The sequence below is a fragment of the Phlebotomus papatasi genome, chromosome 3 (genome assembly GCF_024763615.1).
Source record: "Phlebotomus papatasi isolate M1 chromosome 3, Ppap_2.1, whole genome shotgun sequence".
Taxonomy (NCBI): domain Eukaryota; kingdom Metazoa; phylum Arthropoda; class Insecta; order Diptera; family Psychodidae; genus Phlebotomus; species Phlebotomus papatasi.
The window spans coordinates 86,877,074-86,895,401 of NC_077224.1; the positions used below are offsets into that span (position 1 = coordinate 86,877,074).

The following is an 18,328-nucleotide window of genomic DNA, read 5'->3' on the forward strand; positions in this document are numbered from 1 at the left end:
TTGTTCTTTTCTCGCTTCGCGTGAATTCATGCAAAAATTTTGCTCAAAATGGCGGACGGAAAATTCGACATCCCGTCGAATTTATTAAAATTGACCTCTTTCTTCTTTTCTGATTTGAATTCTGATTCCCAATTTGTTTTCTTGGATAGTTACCATTTCTAAATCAATAGAGTTTGTAATGAATTAATGTACAGAATTTAAATTCAGTGACCGTTAGGGCGTGTGTTTGACAGGGGCTCCCCGCACACCCATAATGGATATTTTTTTTTCTTTTCAAAAAATTCATCTATTAATCTGTAGGAAACTAATCCCAAAATACGAACATTCTATCTCAAGTATTTCTGGTACATTGACTGAATGGGTTAATTTGATTTTGAACATGCAAAAAAATTAATTCACGTGGATCTCTATCTCGTGAGTTCGAGATGGCAAAGCTGGGACGCTTTGCCATCTCCTTTTCTGCTGCAATCTTCTTTGAATTTGAAGAAAACTCCACTCCAAAATTTTACCACAATTACAAATTTATTTTTCTTCATTTTTTTTTTCTTGTATAAAAATGGAAATAATTACATCTAGTTCATAATAAATAGTCAATAGTAAAATTACATGCATGTTCGGGGGGAAGTTTGGATTTAAGCTAATTAGGGAAATTTGGTGAAGAAATCCTTTAATATTTGTCACTGGCTTCCTGATTTCCGGAAGCATGGTGATCTCCGCATTTTCCATTGACTGCAGCCACTTGAAGCTGCTTGGCCACAACAACACTGGCTGACGTCTTGGGCGGAATGTAGAACCACCAAGCTCCGAGGAAGAAGATCACTGAGCAGATTTTCCCAATGAAAGCCAGGGCAAGCATATATCGACTCATGTAGAGATTATCGTAGACGAGACAGGCGCCAAATTTGTCACAGGACTCCTGCCACAGGATGCAGGATTCATCAATGAGAGAACCAAAGATCATAGGAGCTGGAATTGTGCCTAAAATCCTGACTTTTATCCATTGAATCCCAAGAGCAAAGGAACGCTGGTCATCGTGGACGCAACGAAGAGTAGCTGAGAGAGCAGGCATCGTGGCCAGGAAGGTGAAGAACATCACGAAAAAGCAGAGACTCACAAAAATCCAGAGATGTCCACAAGTTGAATCGCACATTGTATTAATGGCTTCGTAACTGGAATAAAGATTATTTTTACTCTACCTTTCTTTATTGAAAAATCTCCTAAGAATGTCCCTCACCCTAAAGCCGAAGAATTCCCCAGGATGCAGTCGCAGTTGAGGTAGATTTTTGCCTGATCGAGACTCTTTTCCTGCTCACATCCTGCATGACAGGGTGAGTAGTACATAATCCCATCGATTCCACAAACAGGATCGTAGTTCATTTTGCTGCAGGAACATTTGCTGTTGCAAGAATTCTCCAGGTGGAACCGATTCCCAGGAATCTCCACGGAAATCTCATCTGTCCGATAGGGAGTTGTGACTCCGGCAAAAGTCAGATTGGGGCAGGAGAGGAAGAAGCAAACCGTGAAGATTGTGGCAAAGAATGTCGCCACGAGGCAGAGTTTGATGATTCCAGCGCAGGAGAGATTGAGCTTCTTCACCAAATACCCACCCAGAAAAGTTCCTCCACCTCCAGCTGGTACCGTGATGATCCCCATGAGCAGTGCTGACCACACAGCAGTTACACTAAATTGGTTTTCAATTTGCTTGGGCAGGAAGGCAGCAAATCCAGCTATTATCAGCCCTTCGGAAGCTCCAGCAAGATTCAGGAAGAAGAATGTGGGATTTTTTAGCAGATTGCACAGAGCTTTGGGCATTTCGCGGACTTTGGAGAAGTTCTGATCACTTCCAGCTCCACCTCCGCCATCATGGGCCTCAGATACTCTCTCCAGCCTCAATTCATCGGCTCCTGGGAGGGAAGGTGGAAAGGCCAAGATGGGAATGGACAGGAGAAGGCAGAAGGCTGCCATAAATACAAATCCAACCCACCAGGCTCCAACCCAGACCTTGCTCTGAGGAGTGAGACCAAATCTGGAAAGAAATACCGATCATAGGTAAGCTAAAGGTAGATGGGATGGTTTCTAGTCAGATTCGAACAGTATTTGGTCATTTTAATTGGGAAAATTTGGTCACTTTGGATTGTAAATGATGAAAAAGACACGGATTGACCTTACTGCTTTTCGCTCCTTTACGTTCCTTACAACGTTTCGGAAACAAGCCTCCGAAACGTTGTAACGGCGTTATCACACTTGCACATTAAAATTTTAATGTGATTCACATTAATTGTCACTTGTGAGCGTCCAAATATGTTATTTGTGTCTTTGAGTCACTTAATATTTTGGGTTTTTCTATTTATTGATAAAGAAGTGGACTTGGCCTATAAAAATAAGTTTAAATTTACCTAAAGCATAAATATTTTTCACATTAAAAAATTAAAGAGAAAATCGCATTAATTTTTCGCATTAATGCTATTAATCAATTTATATCAAATTTTGCGGGCCAAGTCTATCTTTCTATCAACAAATAGGTCAAATTTTGAATATAAAATGATTCGAACAGACAAATTATACATTTGGACTCTCACCAGAGACAATTAATGTGAATAATATTAAAATTTTAATGTGCAAGTGTGATAACACAGTAAGGAAAGTAATGCAGAGATAGTCAGTAAGGTCAATCCGTGTATTTTTCATAGTATTTGGTCGTGTTCGAAAGGTATCCTGAGAATAATTTGAGCTAGAATAAGCTCATCTTGGATGAGCACTGTTGAGGAATTCTATAACGATATGACAATGTCATATGACAAATTTAAAAATTGTTTCGGATGAACTTATCGAAAATCAGATTCAAATCAATTACTAAGAGCTTCATAGAACTTCTGGTAATGGCTATTCCATTCTCACTGGGCTTTAATATTGTCTTACTTCCGAGTTTACCACGAAAATTTGTCATATGACATTGTCATATCATTACAGAAACCTCCTTTTGGTTCCTGATCTGCCTGTTCAAATGGTAACCCATTTTACAGAATTCAAACAAATGCACCCTGGAGGGGAATTCTATAACATTATGACAATGTCATATGACAAATTTTCCTGATAAATTCGGGAATAGGACAACATAGGCCAGTGAGCATTAAATGGAATTTGCAAAGAGGTCTATGAAGCTTTCAGTAATTGACATTGATTGTATTTTCGAATTGTTTTCCCGATCTCATAACATAAAAAAAATGAAATTGTCATATGACATTGTCATACTGTTACAGAATTCCCCTACTGGTAACGTTTGGAAGTCCGATATAAAGAATCGGCATAAAACGCTCAAGGAACCCGAAGATTCCTCATAAATTCAACACTTTTTAGGTGTAAAAATATATCAACATTTTTAATGCTAATTTTACACCATTTTAATGGTAAAACTAACATGAAAAAGGGTAACTTTAACCCCTAATACACCTAAAAAGAATAATATTTACACCTATTACGGATCAATAATGCAGGGTAAAATTAACTTTTCCGGAATGTTATTTTAAATTTTCCGGATTTCTCTCAGTGTAGAAACCCACGGAGAACAAGAACGAATGGCAGATTCTTGGGAATTGCTTAAAGAGAACCACAGATGGCAGATGTAATCAATTCAATTCATGAACTTTGACCATTTATATCTCAGGTCGAGAGAGGCCAAGATAGAAGCACGATGTATCGTTGGAAAGGTCTTAAAGTCCATTATAACATCCTAAAATATCATTGAAATCTGAAATGGGAATATTGCTTAATTCGACGCTAAAGTTTTAAAAATCTATTTATAGGTTTTACCGTTTCCGGAATGTTAAGAGGAGATAGTGAATGTGAGATACATCTAAGCGGAAATGAAAAAAATGAAAAAATGAAAAAAATTACTGCATTAGGAAGTATAGGGGAGACTGGGGCAAAAAGCCACAAAGTGAAAAATTGAAAATTCAATATCTTCCAAGGTAAAAAAAATAGCGGCTCAAATTTTTTTCTATAGATAGCCTCCATAGACCTTCTTCAATGTCGTAAGTTCCTTAGAATTCGAACAAGGAATTTAGAAAATAAAAAAAATATCGAAATTTTTAGTCCTATTTTTGAAATATTTTCCTTGCAGAAGATAACACTTATTACCTACTTATTTTCCAAAATTGATGCACTGGTGGATATTTTCTAAATAATTTGGATTCTTTGAATACGAATCCGCAACTATTTTAGAATTTCACAAAAGTTCTTTTCTCCAGAAATCCTTTTATTAAAAATGGTCACTTGGGGTAAAAAGTAACAAAAGGTATAGAGCAAAAAGTAACAAAAAAGCGAAGTAATTTCTGATGTCTTACGGCGAAAAGAAACGTCATTATCATGTTTCGCCGCTTGTTGTTTGCATTGGTCAAACGATTTGCAGTCTTTTGTGTTTTTTTTTTTCTAAAATAGCTTGAAAAGCGCTTTTCTCGTTTTCTCACTTTTCTCGCAGAGAAAACGGTGTTTTACAAAGGTGTAGATGAATAAATTTTCTATGAAAATATGTCCTCTAGGTATTTTTTAAAATTTACGGAAGCCTGTAATGGAGCGAATCAAAATATGATAATACCCAATGTCTGGTACTATTTGCCCCAGCATTTTTGAGAATAGTCACAAAATTACCTTTTAGAAATTGGCTTGATAAACGTATTTCCTTACAAAATAGAGGAAAATTATTTTCACAAAGTTGTAGAGCGGTAAATTTCCTATAAAACTGCGCTAATTAGAAATTTTTTAAGCGCTCGAGTAGCTTGTAAAAAAATAAAATATCCGTTTTGTGACTTTTTGCCCCAGTCTCCCCTATCGTCGGTTGCGTATACCTCTGTCGTATCTGAATTTGTTTTCTATCTGCATTTGGTGCAAGCTACAATACAGACGTCGTCTCTTGTGGGAAATGCTGACACAAAAGAAATGCAGATTTATTATGAGTGCCGAGACGCCTTCCAAGAAAGTTTGGACCTGATCAGTCAAGAATAATTTTCCCTTCCAATTACAAGGGCTGATATTGTTAAAGGATCTAAGCAAAATTGTAATGAATATATAGCTGAAGAGCAAATATAAAATTCATTCATATTTCCCCGCGGTGTTATTCAGCAAATATTCCTACTACCCTTCGCGTCCCTTTGTCATTGGAAAAAGTCATCATATATTTACATTTATTAACCCTCATCCTCACCACTAAACCCACCCCAGAACCCAAGTCCCCTGCTTAAAAATTCGCTCTTTATCCTTAAGAGTAAAATAAATATATCTTGAAGGCAGCATTCTCACAGTCAAGTGGTTGGATGTGAAAGGACAATTTCTGGAAAATTGCTTTCCGGAGGGCAAATACTAATTTGCACTTGAGGTTAAAGTAATTAAAAATTTACTAAAATACTAGAATGTACTTGAAAATTAATTAACAAACTTTGCAGTACCGTGTAATTTACATCTTCAATAATAAAAATAATCAACCAATAGGAAACAAGTGTATTCAATATGGCGGATGTTCTCTTGGATACTGTTGACTGACAAACTTTTTTGTTAAATATTTTGTAATCTGTGGAACGGATGTATTTAGAAAATAATAGGGAAGATAAAAATTTAAAAAACAGTTACATATCATTTTAGGCAAAACAAAATCGGTTAAACAGAAGAAGAACCAAAATTGTTTAAAAACTACATCACAAATGTAAGGTTATGTTAATTGTAACCTCAATCTTAATAAATCAGAAAATATTTTTCATGTAATATTTTCTTTATATTTAAAAAGTAAAGAGAAATTAGGGATTATTCCGGACAAAGCCTACGAATAAACCCCAAATGCAATGACTCCTGAATACAACACCAATGAAAATTCTTCTCGCAAGGATAATATTTTTCATTTGCCGCATAAAATTCATTCTCTCACCCTCTCCAATTGTCGACAGTCTTTCCTCATTTAATTCCCGCACCCCCATTCCTCTAATTTTCAAAGATAAACCGTCATAAAGCTACGGATACCCCGGCAAGTGTTCACGAGCAATTCACCAGGAAATATCCGTGTAATATTATTAAAATAATATGTTGAAGGGAATTTTTAAGGGCGAGAAAATGGTGGGAAAAAGGTTATACCCCTCATATCTTCTGCCATTTAAGAATTTCACACTTTCCTTTTGCTAAAGAATGGAAAGGGAAAAGTTAATGCAATTTGGAGATTTTGTGACACACAATTCGAGCAATTTTCCCAATGAAAAATTTCCATCAAAGTCTTGTTCTTTGAGTGGAAAATTCTCCGTGGAAACTCAATTTACACCCTCGATTTCTTTAAAGATTAAGAATAAGAAATTGGATTAAGAGATCAATCATAAGGGCAAGTAAGAGAATAATTGAATATTCTACTGAAAGAAAGATTTGGATTTGGAAATACCCAGGTCAGTGCACAATTTCTTGAATTAAAGACAAAACTAACTCCGAAAATACACCGAAAACTTTTTTTTATTTAAAAACATTTCCGAAAAACAGATCCAAACGGCTACATATAAAACAGTTAAATCTAGGTTAGTATTAAATGTGTCAGAATTGTCAGCATTAGTTATTAAAAAATTGTATTCATGACCAATTAATGTTATTGGGAGGCTGACGCAGTAGATTAATGTCCAACATACAATAACTTTTGCTTGTAAACATGTTTTCAAAATTTCCTATGAAGGAGAGCGAGATAACTAGATCTCGGTTTCATTCACTCTCACTGAAATGTCAAAAACATGTTTACAAAACAAAAATTGTTGTGTATAATCCTAACAAAATTTCACGTTTAACATTTCAAACTTTGCCAAAGTATGTTTATCCACCACAAAATTGCAACTTGATGTATTGACCTCTCATTCCCAACCTTCCTTACGAAAATTTCTTAATATTCTCAATTTTTGTTTTCTCAATAACTCGATTCCTAGTACGTTATAGATGGGCATTAGAGCTTTCGATCGATACCAAACTTAAGGTCCTCTGACGCTCCTAACCCGAGCTATAGGGGAAACTGGGGCACCACCAAACATGGGGTAGCACCAAACACTGCGATTTTTTAATCAGATATTCGACTTCAAAGGACAAGACTTATACAAATTTATAGGCATGTTAGGGATGCTTGTCCACTGAAGAAATGGTCGAGATAGTCCAAGTAGTTTAGAAATAAAAATTAGTGTTTGGTGCTACCCTGTGTTTGGTAGTGCCCCTGTTTCCCCTAAGGGTCAAAAAAATTCTTAAAATGGCCATAACTCCGGTTCTAATTATCAGAATTTAGCGCGCGAGAGCGTTTTGGAAAGCTCTCGTGAAATCCCACTTCCCTTTCTAACAGCGGAAGTTCGTAAAACCACCGCTAAGGGTGTTATTATAAAACAGGGGATTTTAATAATTTTCTAAGTTAAGTAACTCAAAAACGCCATTGTGCATCGGGCTAAAAGTCCGTTTAGTCGCATATTATACCTATCAAGCAAAAAAAACTTAAGTCGTTCTAAAATCCCTGACCGGAGCTATAAGGAGTCAAAGTTCGAAAATTGACCGGCCTCTATCTCCGGTTCTAATTAACATTTTGACTTACATTTTTTGTTTGGTTTGTGCATCTCGACGAGGGCTTTCAGATGACTAAACTTCAAGTTTAAAACTTCGCCACGGGTGGCGCTGGAATAGCGTAAAAATTCAAACTCATTTTTCTCGAAAACGCGATTGTGCAATTTGATTAAATTTTAGGATGTTGTAATAGTCTAGGCTTTGAAGTTTGCAAAAAGTGGCATGTGTTTGCTGTGGTGCGATTTGACCGGATTTGATTCTCCGGTTCTATTAAACTGAATTTGATTCTCCGGTTCTATTAAACTGAATTTGATCATTGAGAGCTCAAATGAAGGATCTCATAAAGTTCTACAGCTTTCTAAAACATTTGAACTTCGTGAGACCAACACCAGGGGCGCCACAGTCGAAAAACAAATTTCAATATCACATAACCTCAATTATCTCGACTGTCGCTGAACCGATTTTGATAATTACTTCGACATAATTATAGATGATATTTGTGTCTACATTTCGTCCACACATTATTTTCCGCTCATACTACGCTATCTCTCCGATATTGCCGTTTTAGTGTAAAAAATTTATTTTTTCCAATAATGGCGTTGAGAATGTACATAGGTACTGATATGACCGTTTTTATTCAACTACAGTAGACTCTCTCAAATTCGGGCATTTGGGCCCGAAATGTCACCCGAATTAGAGAGACACTCGGGCGTCAAACTGTATGAAATCCAACGACTTTTTGTTTATCTACATACTTATGTCAAGTTTATATACTGATATTTAACTCAAGTTTCATAAAAACTCTTAATAATGCAAAATAACATCATAAATAAGAAATACAATGAAAAATTTGAGCATATTTGCTTCATTTAACAAGAATAAATAACTGTAAAAAATGTCAACAAACTTTTTTCAAATTTAACTGCTACCCGAATTAAAAAGTAGCCCGATCTTAAAAGACCCGAATTAGCGAGAGTCTACTATATTTCATTTAAAGTGAGGTTAAAATGAAAGGATTCACGAAATTCAACAATTCTCTGACATAATCGAAGTTCGTCATATGGACACTAGGGGCGCTAGAGTCAAATAATGAGTTCAAAAACAACCTTATTTATCTCGGCTCCTGAGCAGCCAATAACATCAGGTTTTTTGGCAAAATTATAGAGAACATTCTGGTCTATATTTCACCCATATATCACTTTTCTGTCAATCCATCCTAATCCTTTATAGGGGAAAGTGCCCATGCTTGATACCATTGGAAGCTTCGTAATGACTAAATTTTCTATGTTTCACAATATACATATGACTCATCACAACCATATTTTGAAAACTATGGAAAAGTGGCCAGTTTTTAAAATATATTGCGGAGTCACGTGTATTGAGAAACATAGGAAAAATTTAGTCATTACGAAGCTACCAATGATAATATCATTGGCACTTTCCATTCAAGATAACTTGGATTCAAGATAACTGAATGGCGTACCCCAACTTCAGCTCTAAATCGAATTTGCATCCATTCCGATTAGTTCACGTTAATAATCTCACCTACAATAAGCTGATATAGGCTTATCACTAGCTTTTGGTTACTTTTACGTTAAGCCGTATCTCGGCTTAAGTAATAACTGTGTCTCGGCTATATGCTAATATTTCATTTATAAATGAGAATACCCTTGAATCATTCTCAATACCGGATTTTCAAGGTCATATAAGATGAATCGGTATAAAGTGATTGTAATGCGGTATAATTTTGCTCTGAATCAGAGAATGAAAATCTGCAAAATTTTGTGCAAAGCCTCAGCCTTCATTAAAATTTCTATTAAAATTGAGTACAGGCCACAATAAATTTCCCAAGAGTATTCCAACTAAATTAGCTTCAGAAACTCTAATATTTATTGATGCTTAAATAAATTAATACGAATATCTAATTAAAAGTTGGACCAAAAGTGTGAAACATTTAAATGTTCCAATTAAAAGCACTTTTGGCTGAATTAAAATAATTTCATACTCACACGAGAGGATCCACTGAAATCATATCCGTGTAGAAGAGGAGCAATTGACCCCCAACGACGTATCCAACAGCTGGTCCAATGATTGCAGTCGTGTAGTAAATCCCTGATGGGGAAGAGAGACACAAGTGAGAATTAGTCCTCAAGTATCGATAAATATTCCCCATTCGAAGCAATTCTTTGGCTATTCATATGGGGAGCAGAAAAGGGTGGGAAAAAGAAGAGCAAAAAAGCCTCAAAAGCTCCAACAAAATGTGTTTCTCGGGTGGTGCTTTATGCAAATTTATGGATGTTTTAAGTGTCACAGGTGGTTTTCAACTCATTCAAACAATTTATTGCCCCAATGACTTTCCCATCCACAATTTTTGCCCGTTTGTGTCTTCCCTTTAGCCACGATAAAAGTGCATTTTAGTGGTATGGAGCGGATCGCACATAAGTGTGCATTCTCTTGAGCTTTTTCAAGTGCAAAACTCTCGAGAACAAGGGTTAAATTCTAAAGGAGTTGAAAGGACAAAAGGTGAGTTCAAATTGCATCTTTTCACCTTTGCTTTTGGAGAAAAGTGTAAACTACAAATTTTGTTCTTTGGATGAAAATTTATAACCTCAACCATAACCATAACCTCAAATATCACTTAAAGAGGTTATGAATTTTCTAAATTTTGCGTTCAAAAGTAAATTTTTCTATAATTTCCAGTATTTAAGGGTCAAACGATTTTAAATTTAAATTATCAAAACCTATTTTGATTATGTTTTATCCTTGTTGTCTAATGGCCTCTACACATTGGGAGCAATTTTTGTCAAAAATTGCTTTTTTAAGGAAATTCCCTGCAGCGTTGTAGGGGGAAACGTCAAATTTCTGTCAAAAACGCAATTTTTGACGAAAATTGCTCCCAATGTGTAGACACCTTAAAAGAGTTAAAATTAAGAATTACATAACCACAAATTTCTTTCAAATATCCACGCACACAGAGATAATTCCTTTTTGAAAAACAACTCCACTTTTCACCTCAGTCACTTATTCATTTAGAAACCAAAAATCCCTAAAGTTTTTAACAGATTTTTAATTGAAATTAAGTTAAAAAAAGTCTGTAGGGTAAGTGTGCCAAATTCCGGCCAGCTTGCAATTTCGGCCACCTTTTTTGTTCCTCGAATTTCTATGAACTTTTAGAATTTACGTACTCTAGAGATTATACAATGCAAAAAAAATAACAAAAAAAATCTAGCTTCGACAAACGAGATGACGTGAAAAAGATATTGGAAGAATTCCCGAAGAGCAAGGAACTATGAGAATAACGGTGGCCGAAATAGGGCACCAAAGCTATGTCTATATTTTTATTCATTTTAAAATGTATCAAGAATGATTTTAGAGTAAATAAAGACGATAAACTCTTTACAAGGTTCCAAGCAACACTCTTTAAGAAGAAAGAATTAAAAAAATCAATTTGTATTTAAAATATTACATTTCAAACTTGAGACTTTGACGCTTGCATGCAACTATGCCGAAATTTGGCACACTTACCCTATATTTTCTAAAAAGTCAATTTAATAAAAATAAAATTGAAGTATTACAGCTTCCTTAGCGAACATAGTTCTGAGGTAAGATGTCAAATAGCAATTTGAGGTTATGCTGAACATAACTTTCTAAAAGCTATTCGAACTTCAAATGTAAGGAACTTTAAATTTAAAATTCACCTAATATAGGGTAAGTGTGCCAAATTTCGGCATAGTTGCATGCAAGCGCCAAGGTTTCAAGTTTGATATGTAATATTTTTAATACAAATTGTTTTTTTTTTGTTACTTTTTTATAAAGAGTGTTGCTTGGAACCTTGTAGAGTAGACAGTTTATCGTCTTTATTTTCTCTAAAATCCTTCTTAATACATTTTAAAATGAATAAAAATGTAGACATAGCATTGGTGGCCTATTCCGGCCACCTTCATTCTCATAGTTCCTTGCGTTTCCGGAATTCTTCCAATGCATTTTTCAGATCATCTTGCTCGTCGAAGCGATATTTTTTGTTATTTTTTGCATTGTATAATCTTTAGAGGATGCAAAAACTTTAAATTCATCGAAATTTGAGGAACAAAAAATGTGGGCGGAATTGAAAGCTAACCAGAATTTGGTATACTTACCCTAACAATTTCTCATGAATTTTTTTTACTTGACTTGGCAAAAATTTAGTTTATTTTAATTGATTGATAATAAAGTCCATGTGCTCTGGCTTTAAGAAAGATTAATTTAAGGCTGTAAGATTTAATTCTTGAATATAAAATATATTTATGCCAAGTTGTTTAAAAATCGAAAGAACCAAAGGAATAGGCAATAGCGATAAGGGAAGAAGAAACCACTTTGAAATGTGAGGTTAGAAATCTTTTTATAGCCACCAAATCATTAACATAGATATTAATTTTTGTAGATCCTTATCTTGACGTTGCTGTTGAAAGAATAAAAATGATTGATTCGGATCATACGTACCTCTAATTTTCTTATTTAGGGCATAGGTTAAATCAAGTAGTTTGAGGTTAAAAAATTTAGGGATAGATATTAGTCGAAAAAACGTGTACAACACTTTCTAAATTTCTATCGAAAATATCAAAAAAAAAAACTTCCACACTTCTGAAAGCGTCATAGGTGATTTCCAGCACTTCCTGCACTTCCATTCACTTCTTTTATTTAAATTTAAAATAATGCTAGTATAATAAAATTAATACTCATCAGCACTTCCGCAGTACTTCCATCTCAGTTTACAACACTTCCGAGCTAATATCTCTCCCTTGGAAATTTAAGATCATTCAAGTAATTTCACTAACCTGGGCAGCTAAATCTTGTTAAAATTTTGTCAATTTTTCTCTCGTATTTTTCATTGAAAAGCATCATTTTTAGAGAGAGATAAGAATGGGAAAAAAGAATTCGTTTTAAAGTTTCCAAAGCGTGGCAATGCGGATAACGGAAAAAATTACGAGTTTAGGTCATTGGCAGCGAAAATAAGAACAGATGCGGCGAAAATAGAAACTGTCGCGGCGAAAATAAAAACAGTCGCGGCGAAAATAGAAACAGATCCGGTGAAAATGGAAACAGTGATGGAGAAGTTGGATTGGAATTATTGGAATTCATAAAGTTCAACTGTGACCAAATAGTTTGTTAAAATAGACTTTCACAAACTTTTTAATAATTTTGACAAAAACTCAGAGTTTCTTTTACTAAAATTCTTGTGTCCTTTGTACTAAAAAAAATGGGAAGCTTTCCTAAAAATACCATATACATTTATTTAAAAATAAAATCAATCAGTAAACCACATGGATCTTCCAAAAACAAAAAAAGTAATAAAAATAGTATCAATATCTCTTTGAGATTATCTTTCGAGAAATTAATATTTGCATTTCGAGGCTTTCAGTACTTTCTCATATTCCCTCCCTATCAATTTTGATCTCTGAAAGAAATATTCCCCACCTACCTAAGTACACAGAAGACATCTTCTTGGAGACATTCTCATCAATGTAGGTAACACCCAGCGTATAGAGGGGCGATGCACCGGCTCCATGGAGCAATTGCGCGATGAAGAAGAGCCACACGTTCCACGATAAATCCTCATGGGAGTCATCTATTCCATTTTCGCCCGTGACAATACATAAATCTGACGCTGAATTTCCCTGCTGGTCCAAATGGTATGAAAAATGCCGAGGAGGAGGGCGAAAATAAAAGAGAACAGCGAGTGTGAGAAACCTTAATGAGATGTGAACAACCATCTGTTGACTCCCAGTTAGTATCAACAGGAGGAACAAGCCAAATAGCCGTGGGCAGCTTGTTGCCACTTTTGGCAAAATGCTTTCAATGTGCTTCACAATGTTTTTCAGTTAATTAAAAAGAGAGCTTTTTGCAGGAAGGAAAATCAAGGGGAAAATTCCATCTTGACTTTTATTTATGAACCTCCGCAATTTTACAGCAAATTAGCAATTTTTTTGCAAGAATTAAAATAAACGTTGGAGAGACTACAAAGTGGTATTTTAGGATTATAGGCTACATTTATGTTTCTTTAATCCATTAGGATTATTCAGCCTGTTTTTTATAATTGCTAGAGCGAAAAATTTGAGGTTATGTTCGACTTAACCTAAAAACATTAAGAATTGAACTTAAGGAAGTATTGAACATGTAAGAAACTGAATTCAAAATAAAATTAAGATAATCAAAGGGTACATAACTGTGCCGCTCATGGTTCACTCGAATGCCGATGTGCCGATCTTTTGTAAAAATTAAGCCGATTTGCAGATTTCGCACAGATTAGAAGCCTCTTTAAAAAGTAAGGTTAGAAATCTTCTTAAAGCCACCACATCATTAATATAGATTTGTAGATCTCTATCTGAACGTTGCTGTTGAAAGAGTTTGATTCGGAACAGACCCACCCTTTGAATATTCTAAAATAAAATCCCTATTGTACTTAATCCTTAACAAGAATTCTAACCTCTGAAATTTTATATTTAGATAGAAATTGATAAATTTGTAAGGTTAGAATGCTATTGCAGATTGAAAATTACATTTTCATGGAAAATTTTGCACACAGCCAAATATTTTCAACATTTGATGTGTCATATTTTTTATTATGAGGTTAGTTTTACTACGATCTTGCTTTATAATTTAATCTATTCTTCAAATAACGGAATGAAGCCTATAATCAAAAACAAAACAGGATCTTTAATCCGTCTGTAAAGATTAGTTTTGTAAATATTTAATAAAAGTCGTAGTTCCACTTTTATGTGGATTAAATTTAACTTTAAAATGTGAGGTTATGTTGGGCTGACCTACAAAAACCAAAGGTTGATTTGTAAATGAAAGAAATTGTACTGAAAAGATCAATTGATACAAGAATAAAGATGTTTTTTCTACTGATTTTAAACTTATTTCACTTTTTGGACAACTCAAAACAAACTAACCTGAAAAAAACTCAACAAAATAGTTTCAAACTAGTTTCAAAATGCACAAAAGACGGGTAATACATCGACAATTTATTTAATTATTTATTTTCAATCCAAAGTCCAACCAAATCTAAGAAGCATAACCTCAAAGTTAAGCCTTAATGTTTCTAAAGTTAACAGAACACACAATAGTGTTTCTAACGTTTGTTTTTATTTAAAAGAAAAATTCAAAAAAAATTATTAATAACTTAACAAGATTTCAGGACCTTTAGCATCACAATTAGACTTCTTTTGCTTTAATTCTATTATAACCTCACATTTATAAACACGCATTTTGTTAAATTAGGGAATAAAGGCTTACGATCTTTAATTGTCAAGAACAAGAATATGCAAAAATATGAATGACAGTATCATAAGTAATATAACATATAGTAACTTCCTAAAAACCTTCTTGAAGAGATTAAAAAGAAATTAAATAGAAATTACGCCTTGGGGTTGCAGTAAAAGTTTTAGCACGGGAGATTTTTTCGGAAAATCAAGGTTAACTTAACCTTAAAACATCAATTCAAGCCTTTTAGTTAGTTAAATCGATTCATTTTTAGCTGCAGATATGTCAGTTTAAATTTTTTATCTAAAAATATTAAATACATTTTTATTTGAAATGTAAGTTGGTAGAGGTTATGTTCCTTATGTTAGAAAGTTATAAAGTAATGTGCCTTGATGTGAAAACTGTGTATTAAAAACCTTAAACTCTGTATTAAAAAACGGAATATAACTTTTCAATTTATTCCTATTAATTTTATTCTTTTTTTAGATTAGGCACGACATAACCCTACTTTTGAAACTAACCTAATATTTCCAAGTAAGCATTTTTCAATTTGAAAGACAACGCTGTGAAACATTCTTAGGCGCTTCTTAGGGCCTCGACAGACCTGAGGAATAGCCGAGAGACGGCTTAGCGTAATTATATTCCAAATAACGATTAAACTACATTTCCACAATTTTCCACTAAGTTAACCCAGCAACGAAAGAGTTCCCTGTTCGACCTGTCGCGATGGTGGCGGCCTCCCAAATGTTCAGAAAGTGGTGGCCATCAAAGAGAACTATTGCTTCAACCGCGTTCGTTTTTTCCCAGCCCGTAAGGATTTACATTGGACCGAACCCTGTTCCGAACGCGTTTGCTGAACGATGTTCAAACAGGGAACTTTCGTTGCTGGGAAGTCGTCTCTAGGTTTAAGTCGTAAATGTGTCTAGGGCATTATAGTCTAAATATTCCAGTTAATTTATTAATTGTTTGATGCTTAATTCCTCTCGTTAGTAGCATACAATTCTGTAAATAATTCCGCAAATATACTCCACCAGAGCCCATATAAATTAAGAAAATATTTGTCTTTGATAAGGCATGCAAGATATCTTAAAATACCTCTTATTCTCAATGCTGAAGTTTCCCATAGAAAAAAAAACCATTGATTGAGCTTCAGTCTCCTATCACTCCCTCGAACAGAATTATTCAATTAAGGGCTACTCTCATGAAAATTTACGAGATATGAAAATGAACACCATCCTGACACGATGGCATGTTCTTGGAGATTGAACTGGGGAAAGTGGGCGGGGAGGATGTTGTGTTAATTAACAAATGAGACAACTTACGGAACTGGAGGTGTTTGTGGCATTGATTCCCGATGGACAGATGTTACTATCAGCCCCAGTTGCCCTGTAGTGTCCGACCAGAAAGTGCGGCAGGGAGAACGTGAAGGATCCCAGAGCCATCAGTACCACTCCAAGACCAATCCACTTGGGCTTTGAAGCTCCAGCGCGGCCACCGAAGTATGTCACAGGAACAAGACACAGGAAGGATGCAATGTCATAGCCACTGGCCACTAGGCCCGTCTGGGACGATTTCAGACCAAAACGACGCTCAATTGTCGTGATGACAACGTTAATAAATCCATTGACGACTAATCCTGCGGAGAAGAATTTTTGGCGGGAAAGGAAAATGAACAAATTACTTCGCACTTCAAGCCTCCGGGAGGAAACCGAGGTTTCTTATTTTCCGTTAGGCCCTTATTCTAGAAATTAGAAAGGAAAATATTCACATGTGAAATTTTCTCATGTGAAATATTTCTCTGGGAATATGTTTTCAGGAAAAAATCTTAAATCTAGCTTTTTATAGAGGATTCTTTCCAACGTGTTTGAGAAAATAAAACTTAAAACAGCAATAGAAATTAATTTACTAAAAGTTTTACTAAAGTTTTACTAAAAATTTACTAAATTGTAGTAAAAGTTTTAATACAATTTAGTACAATTCAGGGGGTGAATAAGTATGGCCAACGAGTGAGCTGTGAGTGACAGATCGGCAGATCGGGCCGATCTGTCTTCAAGATCACACTGATTGCGCGATCAGTCTTAAAGATTGCGCTGATTGCGCAATCACTCTTCACGATCGCGCAATCAGTCTCCACAATTGCGCAATCAGTCTTCACGATCGCCCAATCAGTCTTCATGATTGCGCTGATTGCACAATCAGTCTCTAAGATTGTGCAATCAGTCTCCGCAATCGCGCAACCAATCTGCAGGATCGCGCTATTCAATTCACGGTATTTTAATTAGAAATCGAAAGCTCCAATTCGAAACATTAATCCCCTGATTGTCCTGCAGGAGAATTCTGTAACGTTATGGCAATGTCATATGACAAATTTTAGTGATAAATTTGGAAATAAGAAAACATTTAAGGCCAGTGAGCATCGAAGGGCAATGTCAAGGAGCTCTATGAAGCTCTTAGTAAACAATATGAATCTGCTTTTCAATTAATTTTTCCTTATTTATCACTTAAACATTTTCAGATTTGTCATATGACTTTGTCATAATTTTACAGTATTCCCCTTCTGATCTAAGTTTGCCTATGTTTCGATTCGAAACATTTCTAAAAATTCTGGAGAAAGTTGCCTTAATTACGAAAAAAAAATCAAAAACTTTGTTGTTTCATTTTCCACAAGAGAAAAAAAAGAAAAACTCAAAATGCAACTAATTTTTGGCCTCCTAATTAAGGCTATCCCCTTAAAAAGAATATTTGGAAATGAACCTCACAGTGTTATGCTCAGTGAGTCTTAGGAAATCCCCTCGTGGTTCGTTCCTGAGATAAAGTTTCTCTAAACTCTCACCAAATGTGTCTCGGCTGAAAAAGAAAATCATTCAGAAATTCTTTTTTTATTTCGAAAATTTTGAAGGAAGTGGTGAAATTGACTAAATACGCCTGTTGACGATAGGAAGATGACACACATCCAATATCTTGAGAGATTTTAGAAGGATATTTCTACAGTAGAGCCTCGCTATAGTCCATATTTGGTTTCAGATTTGACCCTTGTGTCGCACTACAGTCCATGTCATTTTTTTTTAAATTTACCAACGACTTTTAGTATTGAAAATTGAAATTTCTCGACGGCTTCCACTTTCTTTGCGATTGTGGTACTTGTCCTCGCTCTCTTCATTATGGATCACAATTATCACAACTACTCAATAAAGTTTGCCAAAAATTTTGAAATCAACGGTCGATAAATTGTGGACTATAGAGCGATGACCTATAGCGGGGTTCTACTGTATATTTTGTCCCAAATTCCTCAAGAATGTCAATCATTTAGGTGATAATCTGTAGATTGGAAATCACCTGGAGAAATTCATTGTATCATTTTCCCACGTGAAATTTTCAAAGGAATCAGAGAATGAGAGCCCAGGAAGGATTCCCTGGGACAGGGCGGTGAACTTTATTACACATTTTCCAGGTAATAAAGCACCACAATGTCAGCGGGTGTAGGAGGAATCACCTCCAGGTAAACAATAATATAATCCAGAAGCCAGGACGAGAG

At 35.0% G+C, this 18,328-nt stretch overlaps 1 protein-coding gene across 1 annotated transcript in view; it reads right to left on the bottom strand.

Annotated features, from left to right (window-relative positions):
- Positions 1 to 503: 503 nt before the first annotated feature.
- LOC129806194 (solute carrier organic anion transporter family member 4A1) overlaps positions 504 to 18,328 on the bottom strand; it is a 32,428-nt gene continuing 14,603 nt past the window's right edge. Inside the window, exons 2-6 of the mRNA XM_055854598.1 lie at positions 16,116 to 16,429; positions 13,010 to 13,205; positions 9,561 to 9,663; positions 1,235 to 2,026; positions 504 to 1,169 (exon numbers count right to left, since the gene is read on the bottom strand). Coding sequence (XP_055710573.1) covers positions 668 to 1,169; positions 1,235 to 2,026; positions 9,561 to 9,663; positions 13,010 to 13,205; positions 16,116 to 16,429 — 1,907 coding nt within the window. The 3' untranslated portion in view covers positions 504 to 667. The remainder of the gene's footprint in view (positions 1,170 to 1,234; positions 2,027 to 9,560; positions 9,664 to 13,009; positions 13,206 to 16,115; positions 16,430 to 18,328) is intronic.